The sequence below is a fragment of the Mustela nivalis genome, assembly GCF_964662115.1.
Source record: "Mustela nivalis genome assembly, chromosome: 7".
NCBI lineage: Eukaryota > Metazoa > Chordata > Mammalia > Carnivora > Mustelidae > Mustela > Mustela nivalis.
Genome location: NC_139026.1, coordinates 64,114,001 through 64,130,079, shown reverse-complemented (window position 1 = coordinate 64,130,079; position 16,079 = coordinate 64,114,001). Strand labels below are relative to the sequence as shown.

General features: G+C 41.8%; 1 protein-coding gene across 2 annotated transcripts in view; it reads right to left on the bottom strand.

Annotated features, from left to right (window-relative positions):
* Positions 1 to 16,079, bottom strand: part of TMTC1 (transmembrane O-mannosyltransferase targeting cadherins 1) — a 259,231-nt gene that overhangs the window by 38,048 nt on the left and 205,104 nt on the right. For both annotated transcript variants that reach the window (XM_082742146.1, XM_082742147.1), the window contains one exon: positions 11,595 to 11,738. In XM_082742146.1, coding sequence (XP_082598272.1) covers positions 11,595 to 11,738 — 144 coding nt within the window. The remainder of the gene's footprint in view (positions 1 to 11,594; positions 11,739 to 16,079) is intronic.

Below are 16,079 nucleotides of genomic sequence, written 5' to 3'. Positions count from 1 at the left end.
GAAAATGAAAGAAGACTCCCTGGGACAATCAGAGCCAAAAGAACAACCACAGTGGCCAGCTGACTTGGCCGGATGATAGGCAAGCTGAAGGGGAGGAGGAGGGGGAGGTGGTGGGGTGGAGGGGACTCTGAGAAAGACTGCTGTTGGAAGAGGCAGTTTTCTTTCTTTGCCTACACTGTGCATTCAGAGCCTGTGTCATCCATGCAGGCATCATAACATAAATAAAAATCTCCTAATATTCTGCAAGCAAAACTCTACTCTCTCAAGTTTCCCCCAGGAACTTCCAAAAGGCTAAAAGACTTGAGAAGGGCTTCCTGGGACCAATAACATCTTCATCATTGACTTCATGAGAGAAACATTAAGTAGAAATTAGATCTTGCTCATAATGTGCAAATTTTGCCATTAAACCTTTGTAGCTTCCCAGGGAATTTTCCCTTTGGTTATACAGTAGTGGGGCTGTCTTTCTTGTGTGGTAAGTAAAAACGCTTGCATCATCTCACTTTCCTGGCTCAGCCTAAATGACAGATATTTAGCGAAAGTAAATAAGGCTTCACCATATTTTCTTTTAGTAATTAAGAACCCTTTCAGTTTGTCAATTCAGAAAACTTTTTGGATTTCTGTCTAAAATCTCACGACACATTCATTTAAATGAAAAGCAGATGCTTGCTTTGAAAAAGTATTGACATTTTGGGAGAATTTAGGAAATGCCAGCAACAGAAATAAATGAATTTGGCAACCCACTTGGCAACAGTAAAATTTCCCGTAAACCACAGTGTGAATTTGGGAGTGCTGGGGAGCTCCCCTAGCTACAACTCCATGGTTGGGAGTGTTTTGTTGTTGTTGGGTTCCAAAATGATGTGTCTCACAAAGGAAAAAGATTATGATTTTTGGGAGGAGGAGAGAGGTGGAGGGGGACCCACAGAGCTGACCAGGTCTTCTGAAAAACAGAATTGTGAAAGTCAAATTGCAAGTATCTGACAGATGAGCTTTTCGGAATACACATGTTTTCAATCGTTCTACTATCTCTCCTATATACAAAAAGAAGAGAATTGGGTCAGGCTTTGTGTAGCCTCTTTTATGTTATTCAAGTTTACTGAGCACATCTCTGGGCAATGCTGTGGAAATACAGCATTGGGTTTACAGGTGAACATGCTAGTTGTGCTTACTTTTTTTTTTTTCCTTCCAGAAGTCATACAGGAAGTGTCTGGAGGGCGGGTTCATATTATGGGGTGATGAAGAATGCATTTTTTTTTTCAATTCAGGACTATAATCAGTATAGTTAGCACTGAGAGAGTAGATGACCTAGACCTCACACCCTCCTCCAATACAGATGCGCCTGCATCAGAGTGAGGTCACTGCAGCCACAACGGGAGGCAGCTAGGGTGCTCACCTTGGGTGGTGCGGGTGGTCAAGCTCTGGTTGCTTTTAACACCCCTCTCCCCAGCTGAAAACTGAGGAACAGAATGGGAGGAAGTTCTGACGCTGGCTAGTTACAGAGCGGCTGAGATAGAGACACGGCTCACATGAGACCTCACACAGGAGTTGGCCCAGGAAATAGGCTGGCTGAGGAAATGTTCGTCAGGAGTCCCTCTTGTTTCACTTATTTATCAGAGAGAGAGTCAGAGCGAAGAGTGACAGAGAGAGAGAGCACAGAGGGAGATGGAGAAGCAGACTCCCATCTAAGCAGGGAGCATGATGCTAGGCTCAATTTCAGGACCTCGAGATCATGCCCTGAGCCAAAGGCAGGCACTTAACCCACTGAGCCACCCAGGTGCCACTGCTTCATTCCTTTAGAAGGCTCTTGATGTCTTCATCAACTCAGTGAGATCACTGTCCCAAACCCCGGCAGCAGGATGCTTGCCCCCCATGGCCTCGCTCTTGCACATCAGAAGCCAGCTCTGTGCCACGAGTGCAGGGAAGTGAATGGGGAGCAAAGGGGAATAGTCCCGAGCCAGCATCATGTCAAAGCTCACATGAACAGTTACGCTAAGCCCTTCCGTGATGTGAAGGAAAGCACAGAAACAGTGCTCCCAGTTTGGCACCTGGAGGAGAAGGCAGTGAGAAGAGCCTTGTTCAGCCAGCATTCATTCACCCCATAGATAAAGGGTCACTGTGATGATGCAATGGGATTGGGAACAGGCTGGTTTTAGGTTCCGGCTGATTGCTGTCTGAATTCCAGTTCTGCCCTCCTTAGCCATACGACTTGGATTAGCAGTTCTTGCTCCGTGTGCCTCAGTGGCCAAATTTGCTGAATGTGTACATTAATCTCTACCCTCCAGGCATCTGTACAGGTGCAATAAATGCATGAAGGCAGGGCACTTAGAGGAGTGTCTGGTGCATGGGACGATGCAGTCAATGTTAGCTCCACTTGCTCCTTCTCTACTTTTCAGTCAGATTCCCATGTGGAATTTCCATCAGAGCCGACTAATTTTGCAGCAAAAACAATGCTGTCTCAGTGCAACTATTACATCTGAAGAGAGAAGGGACTTTTAAGTTCCTTTCTGATCTTCCACTTCAGTTAAGGGAGTCACAGTTAAAACCACAGACTCTTGTAGTTAGATTTACCTGATAGCCTTGTGAGTCACAGTTAAAACCACAGATTCTTGTAGTTAGATTTACCTGATTGCCTCATCCCATCCCTTATTTCAAAAAGGAGGATACAGAGTCCCAAGGGGGTTGAATATTGCCTGAAAGCTGTTCAACTACGGGGCTAGAAAATGCATTATCTACTTCTGACTCATTATTAATTTTATACCAAGAAGCTGAGCTTCAAATTGAAGTGGGAAATTGTGTCCCTGGGCTAATAATTAATCATAGCTAAAACTTATTTCATATTTACTGGGGGCTAGGTCCTATGTTAAGTACATACAGGCATTCTCACGTGTAGTACTCATGAAAACAAGTTACTAGTATTATTTCTACTTTATAAGTATGTAATAGGAGGCACTGTAAAATAAAATTGTTTTCCCAAGGTCACACACTACAACTTGGTAGAACTGAGATCCAAACTCATGAAGTTCTTCTACAGCTCCTGGTCCTAAGGAAAGAAGTACCAGAAAGCACTGGCTACGGAGGTCCCACTCCATAAAGCTTAGTGCTCACAACCCTCCCCTCCCTGCCCAGTTCCCTGTCTGTGATAGGAGGTGGATGGTGCCTATCCTCTGACTACTCAGAGTATAAGGGCCTACTTAGCCAGAGCGAGCCATTTTGTTGTTTATGCAGTAAACTTAGATTGAACCTGCCCCTTCCCCCCAAGAGGAAAGCACTTACAAACAGAACTGGTGAAATATGACTGACCGGCCCCTGATAACGGAGCCCACATACAAGGACGTGTCCGGCCAAGTGGAAACGTCCAATCAGTAAAAGCACACGTATTACCTCCCTACCCACCAAGGATGAGCCAGGCCAGGTGGAAACGTCCAACCAAGGGAAAGCGCAGGTATTACCTGCCAAGGAGTGTAAGCCCTGCCTATCAGGTGCCAGACAAAGGCGCCAATTCCAGCCAAGGTCATAGGCTGAATTAAATGACTATCATGGAGTGAACTGTAATTCAACTGGCCACCTGTGTGTGGCCAGGCTCAACCGCATGGCCTTTACTCTATAAAAGTTAGTCTGTGAGACTGGGAGGGGTCGCCTTTTTGCAAGAGCCGGCCCTGGCCGGTCAGTTTGATTCTCGATGCTTGGCACGAAATAAAGCTTTGCTTGACCTTCGCTTTGTATCAGTCTTGTCCTTTTGTCTACGGACCCTTTCGAGAGTGGACAGGCGTAGAAGGCATGAGCAAGGGCTTTGTAATTTGTCATGCAGGTGTCAGCTATTAGCATGTTAGTCACTCTTTGTTGGAGAGGTGGCAGAAAAGTTGAGGGCTGAGAGCCCAGAAATGCTGCCCGGCAGACAGGTGGTACAATGTGAAAACACCAGGCTGGGTCCTCGGGGAAGGGGATGTGGGAAGAAGACTTCAAGGCAAGCTTCATGTCCCCACAGGGCTTCCCAGCATACTTCCTGCAGACCACAAGCAAGCGTGGGCCAGAGGCAACGTGGAGAACATGCATATTCCTCTTTCTGCCCTTCATGTTTCTCCTCCCGGTCTAGGCAGAGCTAAAAATAGATCTGAAAGCCTGACAATCTTTAACAACTTAGATTCCAAATTTAGCCTCTATGTCAGGGCAACATTGATCTACTGGACTTAAGATAAAAAGTTGAGATGCTTGGTCCCCTGAAGAAGGCTAATGCATCCAAGAAGAAATTCCCAATAGTGGCCCTCATCACTCTCTCTCTTTTTAAGTTTTTATTTTAATTCCAGTTCGTGAACAACGAGTGCCATATCAGTTTCAGGAGTACAATGTAGTGATTCAACACTTCCTTGTTCATTTCTCTTATTCTCATAATTGACTCGTACTTTCTTTAAGCTCTGTTTCCGGTTAAGAGTTGTTCCATGTCAGAGCCCAGCACAGGATCTTAAGGAGACTGGACTGCAAATGGAACCAGGGAACCTTATGGAGTTTAAGGTCAGGGCCTGGGGGTACAAGGGGGATAATTTTCAGGACAGGGGAGACGACTGAACATTCTTGTATTTGACAAAGCAGTCGGGCCTGTTTAATTGCCCTCTGTCAGAAATATTTATGCAGGGAGAGAAAAAACATTCCAATTCATTCAAGAGAATAAACAAAACCAGAGGTCCTTTCAAGCTTGCTCTCCCTCAGAGTACTTCCCATGCAGGCTGTCTTCTGGCGTCTCCAGAGTTTACTGCAGCCATCACAGCTAAAAAAGGGACTGAGAAAAGGGACCGGTCCCTGAAAACCATACTATTGATTTAAAACAATGCACTCATGCTCAATTCATTAGCATTCACAGCATGAATGACAGAGTTTTGGTAGGGGAGAGAGACTTCACAAAAATATTTTAACAATTAGCAATCTGTGTATATACACATAACTCTCAAATCTTCAGCAAAGAGGTAAACAGTCTCATCCTCTCACAGAGAATCCAGTTTGGTAGAAACACTGAACAGAAGATAAAAATGCAAATGAAGAGCACCTGAGTGGCTCAGCTGGTTAAGTATCTGACTCTTGATTTTGGTGCAAGTCATGATCCCAGGGTCGTGAGATTCATTTATGGTGGAAAGAATCAGAACAATGATTGCCTCAAGGCAATGGGAAATTACTGGAAAGAGGCACGAGGGGTCTTTTTGGCGTGATGGAAATGTCCCATGTTATTTTGGGGGTAATTACAAGAGTATATAGAATTGTCAAAACCCACATTTGTGCACTTTTTCCAGTTTATTCCATTATGACTCAATTTCAAAAAACCAACAAACAATGCATAAACATGATGTAAGTTCTGGCGGTGTTGAGGAGGCAAGAAATTCTTCTGTGGAAGAGCAAAAGAAGGGGGAGTCTTCTAACAAGCAGGAAATTTTTGAGGAAGGAAGAAGGGAAGCTGCAAAAATTGACCTTGATTGACTTGGATATTCTTAGTAAAAGTAGGAGTGATGTTATCTTCTGGGTGTGTGTATGGACACTAAGGAAGGTAAGAAAGAAAAGAACAAAATATTTGGGAGATACAGCATTCTAAGACCATAAAGGATGACTCTCGACCAGCTTTAACCCCGATCCTATTTTGTTTCACAATGCTCTCTTCAGAGTTTGGTTAGGGTCCCCCTCAACTCAGATTTCTGGTTTTCATCCCCAACACCTGACAGAATGGATGAAGGTCTAGAGCATCCATTCCTAACAGAGGTGAAAATTGCTGCTTGGCGTGGAGGTGTGCAGTGAAAATGAGATTAGATTACATATAAGAAATAAAACTAGACATGAAATGCTTTGTGGGCTCCCAAAGCTCAATGCTATTTAACAAATTTTATTCTTGACTATTTATTGGGGCAGGGTGTTTAGGGAAAAGTGCTTAAAAAGGCTCCTAGGGGGTGAGTGGGGGGCTGATAATGAAAAGAGTTGAGAAGTTCTGGTCTAGAGAAAGCAAAATGTAGGCAACGGGGTACATTGAGCTATAGGCAATGGGGTCCATTGAGTTGGGGGCCTTGTCAGGCAAGTAAATGATGGTCAAGGTGTGCAAGAGTCTAAGCTGACATCACATGCATTAGTGAAAGGGGTAAATTAGAGACGGGATTATAAATTATGAATAAAAATTAGAGAGCACAGAGACTGTAACAGTGGTGAAGAGCAGTGTAGGCAGGAAAGAGAGATTCAGAGGGGAATCACACTGGTTATGGAAAGCATGCCAACACGAAGGTCTTAGAAAAAGACAACTGAGCCTGGAGAGGAGCTAGGAGGTGACAGGTCATCATCACAACCCCACCAAAGGGTCAGTAGGAAGGACAGATGGGAAAGGGAAGGGTGGGCAGAGGTAAGAGGTTGAGGTCAAAGAGGAACATCAGAACTCAGGTGGTAGAGAAGAAAAAGGAAGAGAAAAAAAGGTCTGCATAAAAAGCCTGTGGCCTGGCTATGTTCAGGTACCCACCACCCATGTTGGTGGGTACATGAAGCAGAGCAGAACCGGAGGGACCTGCGGGGTCCTGGGATGAAGCTGGCAGAGCAACTGGGTGACTGATTCAAGTTGGGGAGGGGCTGTAATGGGATTGAGACTACAGATAAATAAGGTTGGAGGTATTCTGAATTCCAACAGGTCACCAAGGGGGTAGGGGCAAAGAGTGAGATTTCCCTCCAACAGAAAAGTGCAGAACTTGCCCACCCAAAGCTGACATCCTCATGTGATGGAAAGGAGCTCAAAAAGCTATTCTTTACCCAGAGGGCTGGCATTTGGGATTCTCTGAGGTTTCAACTGAAAAGCAGAGAAGAGGAGAACTATTATCTTGAATGTATCACCTCCGTTTTAGAAACTAAAAGGTAAGATAGCTAGTGCCAGAGCCACATCCCAAACATTTATTTCGAAGATAATGGTCACCCTTCTTTCCATGTCCTTTTCCTTTTTAGGATTTAATTTTCTAAAGGATCAGACTAAAGAATGTATTTTGTTTTTGAAATTCAACTTCTACATAGTTCAATTATTGGACATCCCACTTCATTTTCTCCTGTATTTTGATTATAAATATTTATTGTAACACCCATATAATGCCCATATCCTATCATGTGAATGGAAGGGAATTTTGGCAATGAAGGAGGCAGGATGTAATTCTGTAAGAGGTTTATTGTTTCAGTAGCAAACACTAGCAACCATTTTGCCCAAGCAGTCACAAAAATATTTTCCCATGCCCTGAATTTACATACTCGATTATATTCTCTTGAGCCATCAGGGACTTCTGCTCTTTGCATCCATACAAAGTTTATGCCAATCTTGCCTATTTTCTTTTACATTTTAGGTTCCAAGCAAAGCTGACAATAATTAATATAAATTAAAAATGCTGGCATGGAAAGCTGTTCCTTATCAATCTGTCACATGGCAAATATGCCACACAGAATCATAACAGATTAGTGTCAATTGACCATTTCAATAGTGAAATGGTCATGGAAGAGGTCAAATATATTTGGATAACATTCACTGAAGTCTATTGCTATGAACAGGTCTAAAGCTGTATGTCATATAATTCCAAGAATTCAAATGAAATTTGTATTCAGTGCTATGAGATTTCTGGGATGTTCTGACAGAATCACATTTTATTTAGAGCTTCTGGTCTGGACAAAGTCTTACATTTCTCTCAAAGTCAGGGTCATTTATAAAGGTCTGTGCTGTCCAATACAGCAGCCACTAACCACATGTGGCTACTGAACCCTGAAATGTGACTAGTCTGAGAGAGGCTGTAAGTATAAAACATACACTGGATTTTAAGGAAGGATTACTTATTTTAAAAAGTGCACACTAGCTCAGTAATAATTTTACATTCAATTTTAAAATTAGTTTTTAATATTAGCCACATGCTAAAATGATAATATTTTAGATATACTGAGGTTTAATAAAATCCACTATTAAAATTCCACCATTTTTATGTCCCGAGACAGGGCTACCTGAAAATTTTAAGTCACAGATCCTGGCTCTCAGGACATTTCCGTGGGGTGGTGCTACTCCAGACTGTACCCCAGTTTTGAGGTGAGCCTCAAGGAGGCAGTCAAGTGTGGTCAGACAGGTCTAGGTTCAATTCCCTGGCCTCCTCTTTCTTCGCTAAGGGATCTTGGCACATTACTTCCCCAAGCCTTCGTTCCATCACTTATAAAATAGGAATAATGATAGCACCCTGCTCTCAAGGATGATCAAATCTAACACTTGTGTCTAAAAAGATGCTCAGGTTCTTAACTTCTAGATTACAAAAAAGGGGCACAATTTTAAAAACTAGCTGCCTAATAAGAAACAGGGTAAAAATCTTAAACAGTAAAATGGATCAGATTAACCACAATTTAAAATATCCTTTTTTTGGGGGGGGTGTGTCTTTGACCCATTGGTACTTAAGAGCAGACATATATTAAGGAAATGGGAAATGAAATTCAGATTTAACTAAATGTGGATTAGCTCTATTTTCTGGGTCACCTCTCTCTGCTACTGAGGGTCATAATGTTAACAAGCATTATTGTTTCCTTAAAGACAAAACAAAACAAAACAAAACCCAAATGGGCCTTTCTCCCTAAAGGCATTAAAGAGCTAAATATTAAGTAATTTTGGGGTTGGAGAGCTATTTGGGCAGCATGGGTAAAGGAAATGAATAGAATAGGAGTCTGAGGGCAGGGGTTCAGTCCTGGGTCTGCCAGAGCCTAGGCCAATGGCACATGAGGTCTCTGAGCCTTGGTTCTGTCAAGTGGGGATGTGGATGATCAGACCCTTCATGATAGATTAAAGATTAAATTAAGTAATGCATATGAAAACAGTTATCTGTAAACTGTAAAGTATTATGTAAATGTTAGCTATTATCAGGATTTTATTCCCTGGATTGTAAGAATAATCTCCACGAATATGGCCACTCCACTCTCTGATGTGAATCAAAAAAGCAAAAGGCAAACCACAGTGGCTTTGTACAAGGCATTTCTACTTTTCAGGACCCCCCTTCCCTCTTCTTCCCGGTCTACTTTAAAGAGTTACTAGGAGGGCCTCATTAACAACAACAACAAAAGGCACTCAGAAAAGTAGTCTTACGCAAATGTAAAGCATTGTTGTTGGTCTGGATAATCATCAAGAGTTGATTTTGACAAAACCTCTGACAAAGAGACAAAAGATCCTATGTTCAGTATTCAGGAGTCCCTCCTACTGTGAAAAACAGCCATTACCATGGTCCAAAAAACAATTCCTCATCATTGTAACTCACATGTACTTATTCATGATAATAGTTAATGGCGATAATATGTGATTGAAAAAGGAAGGTTAGAGTGTGTCTCTCTTGTTCAGGTCTTGGCAAGATGAAATTTTAGGACCATTGACTGCCGTTGTTAAGTAGAGCTGGATTCAGCACAATATGATCATCATCACTGCAGGACATCATCCCTAACAAGAACTGCCATTAAAGCTCATCTTTGGGGATACGGTCTTTAAAATCAGTACTGTGTCATCCAGGTATCCCCAAAACACTGAAAGGACTTTATCCAGCCATGAAATTATTTGGGCTGTAATGTAGGACACAGAGGCAGCACTTGGGTGGCTCAGTTGTTGGAAGTCTGCCTTAGGCTCAGGACCTGATCCTGAGGTCCTGGGATTGAGCAGGTTTCCTGCTCGGCGAGAGACCTGCTTCTCCCTCTCCCACTCTCCCTCACTGTGTCTCTCTCTGTCAAATAAATAAATCTTAAAAAAATAAAAAATAAAAAGGTAGGACATAAACAGATGCCAACAATGACTTTAAGAAATGAGTCCTTGGATCTTCACATAAAGAAGTAGTAAGAGCTCATAAAAATAGCTGAGTAAAATAAAAGCACCTTATTAACCTGCAACGATTACCTGCAATAACTAGAACTCATTTTCAACACATCGCTTGATTGTTTATTATTTTTAATAGGAGCTGACTAGTACTGAAATGGCTTTTCTGTCACAGTGTGTCCCACTGTGTGTCATTCTTAGTTGTTTTTCAGCATTCTCAATGTGTATCAAGTTGTAAAAAAAATTATCTAATTTGAAAAAATACATTTATTTGTTTTTTGCTGATTTATACTATTCCTTTCATTTGAATTGTACTTTCCCTGCATTTACTTATTTTTGTAAAGTATTCCTCGATTTTGTGCTCTGGTACCTGGACAAAGCCATTCCTGAACAGAAAACTACAGGATGGCACCTATCACATCATACCATATTAGACTGTTCTATGATTAACCCAATCCAGCGCTTCTGTCCAAACGGGATTACATAAAAACACACGTTAACACACACATTAGAAAAAAGAACCAGGATCTATCTGTATATGTCAAATTCAAGGAGTAAACAGAAGGTGTAGCAGTTGCATCATATGGAGTTACTGAGGCAAGGAAGACAATCCCCTTAGGGAGAGGTAAAGAGAACAAAGCAAACCATTCACTTTAAAAGTACCAGACTAGAGCTCTAGAACTTCAGAGACTCAGAAACCAATTCAGTAAATGTGGAGACTTTTTTTTTTTTTAAAGATTTACTTATTTATTTTAGTGGGAGAGAGAGAGATAGAGAACAAGGGAGAAGGGGCAGAGGGAGAGAGAGAGGAGAAATCGCAAGCAGACTCCACGCCGAGCACAAAGCCTAACCGCATGGCCCAATCTCACCACCCCGAGATCATGACCTGAGCTGAAGCCATGAGTCAGACGCTCAACCAACTGAGCCACCCAGGCACTCCCAGTGTGGAGAATGTCGGCATCCCAACAAGCAGAGATAAATATATCACCACACTCTCATTCCGAACATCTTCACCCGATTTCCAGTTCTGATGTTCTCAACCTGTTTTCTTAAGTTGAGAAGTTAAATTTCAAAACTGCCACCATTTCATTATTGTCAAAACTACACCATCACCAAGATGCCTAGACTTTGTATTAATGAAAGTACAAGATGCAAAAGCACCCCTGTTTTAGTCTTCAGTGATACTAACTGTACTATCAACCTTTCACAGGGCAGGGGGTGAAAAGCCATTATTAAGTGGAGGCAGGCCTTGTTCCGCTCCTGACCGCTAGTTCACGCTGAACACGAGTCGTGCTTCTGTTACCTGGCTGTAGCTTTAGAGCACACTGCTTTTTCTAGACGAGTGCTTTGCCCAAAGTACATTCATGGAACACTTGGGAAATGCCTTACCCTCACCCCAAAACTCACTTTGGGAAATGTCGTATTCCACATTGCCTTTCTGATGATTCACAGGGCATTCAGCATATTAACAGTTCTTGCAAGAGGGGGAGTCCTCTTGGTCTAACTCAGCGCTTCCTAAGTTTAACTAACCATGTAACCCTTCCCTATTTCCACCCCTCTACCGACAACCTATGGACATCTCCCAGAGTGTCTCCCTGGAAGTGTTAGCTCTTTTGGACTGAGAAGGGATAGAATTATTTCAGATGAACATGACCTCCTCTCAAAGCTTGAAACCCCTAATTATTCCACTCTGGGAAGAGGGGACAGGAGCGCAACCAAATGAGTGTTAAGAAGGAAAGGATTTAATGAAATTATGAGCTGCCAGAAGAAAAGTACATGTTCTACTTACTTAAGGAGATTCCCAAGATTGAAAAGAGCCCGGTTGTGCTGTGGATTTAGCTGGAGAGCCCTCTGATAGTACATCTTTGCCTCTGCCGTGTCTCTCGTCAGTGTTCCAAGGTTGTTCAGGGCACTTGCGTGGCGAGGATACAACCTGAAAAATTAGAAATATTCAGCCATCATTGTTCGAAACTTCTACGCTGGGCATGATGTGCTTGTTCTCCCTCTTCCCCCACCTCAGGAATGCCACAACCAAAATGAATACTGGATTCTTCCTTTATTTTAATGGTTTGTCCATGTGAAATCTTAATGGTCAACTATGTGTGCAGCTGCAGGCATATAAATATGGAAGCAGATATCTCACACTTTGTGGTCTAAGTAAATAACTCCTAAATGGTACTAAAATAAACAGTATGCAAATCTATCAGGGTTAAATAAATTTTAACCCTTTGGAGCCTATAATTATTTTAATTTGCTTTGACAGAAAATTCTCATTGCCTCATTGCTTCTGAGTTTCTGGACTGGTGGGACCACCAAACAGAGGCTTGTACAGTGCCCACTATATACACAAGACGCGGGGGAGCTTCCTGGATGAGGGAATCTTCATGAACATATTTGGGCTGGAAGATCCATAAGACCACCATTATTGAGAAAGGATAATATACAATGTCTTCCCATACAAATAAACTTTATCCCTAAAATGGCTTTCCATCTTGGTTCTCTTTTTCTATTTTATCTCCTTTCCCTCCTCCTCCTGTAATTTGGTACCCACTGGCCAGATACAGTTCTCCGAAAGAAAATCCTGACAAACACTTTTTAAAAAAATTAAATAATGCACAACGAAGTGAAAATTGCATTTCCAATGCTCAAAAGCAAATGTAAAAGAGGTTCAGGGATACATCAGAAAACCAAATTTATGCTGATTAAGGAAGGAAGAGAATCAATTTACTTCCTTAACTCAAAACCATCAAGAAGCCAAATCTGCACAGCTACACAGTTTAGTTGTTTCTGCTATATTTAGAGCAGAATATTTAGCAGACTAAGAGGTTCACTCCATCCCTGTCACCCAGAGTGCTCTGAATAAGCCCATGGAACTGGTTCTTAATGTAGAAAAGTGAAGATAATGCCCAAGAAATAAAAATAGGATGTGTACGTGTCAGGTCTCTTGACAACCAAATGACATGCTTGCCTCCTCCCACTCTGTTCCACACCTTCTAGGATCAATTATATTTGCGGACAGAAGGGGGTCCTACTAAAAGACTAACAAGACAAGTCTTATGGTTTTTTTTTTAAATCTTTACTTAATCCAAAGTTTCCTAAGTTTATTTGACCGTGTAATCCTCCCTTCCCTACTCCCTTTTAGAGCAGCAATGAACACCATGAACATCCCTCAGACCTAGTATTTTCAGGAAGACATGCCAGGTGATGCTCCTCACGACTGACAAGGGATAGAATCTATTCAGAGGCATGTTATGTCCTTCCAAAACTTGAAAGCCCTAATTACTCTCAATGGCTGTAGAGACTTGCAGAGAGAGAAATTACGACAGGAAGCTGGGAAAAGGGAAACACAACACACTGGGCCAACACATGGCACTGCTATTTGTTTCTCTCAGGTCCCTTCACTCAGGCAAAGACAACCTGTGGTCCCGTGGTAACCCCATCACCCCGCAGCCTCACAGTCCTGAGGGAAGCAAGTCATTAGCTCTCTGAGATGTCACTAAGGGATGTCAGAGCTATGATTTTGGAAGTGGTTATAGAAAACATATCACAGTCAGGACTCAAATTTTTCCAAAGAAACTTTTTTTTTTTTGGCAGGGGGAGATGTTGAGCAAAGCTCTCTGACCTCCCAAAGATTTAAGCGATGTCCAATGAACATAGTGAGAGCAATTCTTGATTTTCTGTTGACCAGCTATAATAGGAGACTTCCCCAGGACATCTGCCTTCTTAAAGCTTGATCTTTTCCTTACTTCTCTAGGTTTGGGAGCCCTTGAAATCAACGTCTGAAGTGAAAGCACTACCTATGGGAATGGGAAAGGGCAGTCTAAATTCAATAAGATCTTCCACCACGGACTCATCTGCCTCTTGCGGCGCCCATCCACACTGTCAAGCAACTGCTCTTAACACTGGCTCTCCCCACACCTTGTCAAACTTGATACTCACTCATGATCCCACTGTCAATTAAATAAACAGTCATGGGCTTTCACATTTCATGGAGTCCAAAAATGTTTCTCTCTCTCTGTTTTTTTCCAATCATAAACTGAATATAAGTCCACACCAAGCTCTTAAACCCAGAAATAAGCAGTGAGAAAGGAAGCAAAGAGAAACAGACATAGCACTATGAGGAAAAGGGCCCTGAGAACGACTTGTGCTCCAAAAACTTGTCTGCCAGCCACAGTCAGAGAAGGGGCTCTATGTTCACAGAATCCTGACCCAGGAAGGAAGGGGATTGCTGGCCTCTGGCATGGTTTACTGAATCTACTGCCACTCAGGGCCCTCCACCTGAAAACTGTGTGGCATCATGTATTCCCAGTAAGAATAAGGGTCTGCTAGCAATATCCTCTCTCCCTGGGGATCTGATTGGGCTTAGCTACTCACAAGCAGGCACTGCATTATTTATAAAACAAAGCTGCATTTCATCAACAGGATTCTTCAATAACTAGGTCAGGAAAAAAAATACTACATTTTATTTTCAGTTTTAGATAGATGTAGATGTTCTCTTAAAACACATATTCTTCTCTTGTTTACTAAAGACCTAGACAAGGACAAGGTTATTCTGTGCATTTACTTTTTAAACGAACTTGTGTTTGAATTAGTTTGGGTCAAAGTCAATACTGAGGTCTCCAGAAGGGGATTTTTCTATGGGAAAAATGAACAATTTAAGAGATGTTTATGTTGCTACTTCCCTTGTCAGAATAAATTAAGCCCTTCTTGACTTTGACTTCTACAGGTATATTTATAAAAGTTGTTACTGATTATTCATTCCTTTCCTTATCTAAAAAAGTCTCAACAAAAACCTCTCTCAACTAGAATGGAGTGGTGATTTTCAGACCTCTTTTTTTCTTAAAACGAGTGTGAAGAGCCATGGGATTTTCTTTCTCCCACTCTTACTCAACATTTGTGTTGTTTATGGGGGCTCTCTTGCTATTTAATATTATTATTTTGGTGCCTTAAATTTTTAAAATTTTCTATACAAAAATATGTTGTATTGTCAAGCAGCTCCAGGGTATAAGGAAGTTCATTTTTTCTCTTAAAAATGAAATTTTGGGGGGCACCTGGGTGGCTCAGTCGGTTAAAGCCTCTACCTTCGGCTCGGATCATGATCCCAGGTCCTGGGATCGAGCCCCACGTTGGGCTCTCGGCTCAGCAGGGAGCCTGCTTCCTCCTCTCTCTGACTGCCTCTCTGCCTACTTGTAATCTCTGTCAAATAAATAAACAAAATCTTAAAAAAAAATGAAATTTTGTGGATAGCTCAGTCATTTAAGTATAGATTACTGATTTCTGCTCAGGTGATCCCAGGGTCATGAGATGGAGCCCTGCACTGCGCTTCCCACTGGGTGTGGAGCCTGCTTAAGATTCTCTCTCTCCCTCTCTCTGTCCCTCCCCCACCCCAAAACAGAATAAAATAAAAATGAAATCTATATACAGAGTAACAGTTCTATGGACTGAAGATAATTTTTTTAAGTATTAGATAATTTGTATTCTTGATAAGTACATGTCCATTTGAGCATTTAAGGGGTTCTTAATTTTTATCTAGTAACATTTCCTTATGCAGAATTGATAAAGTATGTAGTTAAGGATATTATTGTTATTCCCTCCATTCCATTACCTTAGCTCTGAGAATCAGCATCAACAACATATTAATAGATCATCCCTGGGGGCAGGAACAAAAGAAAATGGGTCCAAAGGATATATTAATGATACTTCACACTTTTTCTTCCATTATCTCATTTAACACTCTTAATAGTTTCTTTAAAGATTTTATTTATTTGTCAGAGAGAGAGAGAGAGAGAGAGAGAGAGCATGCACAAGCGGGAGGAAGGGGGAGGGTAACAGCAGGCAGAGCAGCCAGAGGGAGCAGCAGGCTCCCTGCTGAGAAAGGAGACTATTGTGGGACTCTATCCCAGGGACCCTGGGATCATGACCTGAACTGAAGACAGCCATCTAACTGACTGAGCCACCCAGGCACCTTAACCCTCCTAATTCTCTAAATAGAATTTTGTACTGTGTTATAGCTAAGGAAAGAAGTTGAGTAGATAATAGATTATTTTTTTTTTTTAATCTCAGAAGGAGTGGTTCCTATACAGACAGTTAAGACAGTTGGCTCCTGTAAATCTATTTATTTTCCCCAAAAAAATCACAAGTCATTCCACCTTCAGCAAATAAATAAATTGCTACAAATTAGAGCTTCTATTTAGAATAATTTCTCTTTTTTTACTTTGGGCAATCCATTTGACTATGATCTTACAAGAACCACCTCTCAGGGCCAGAAGTAGAA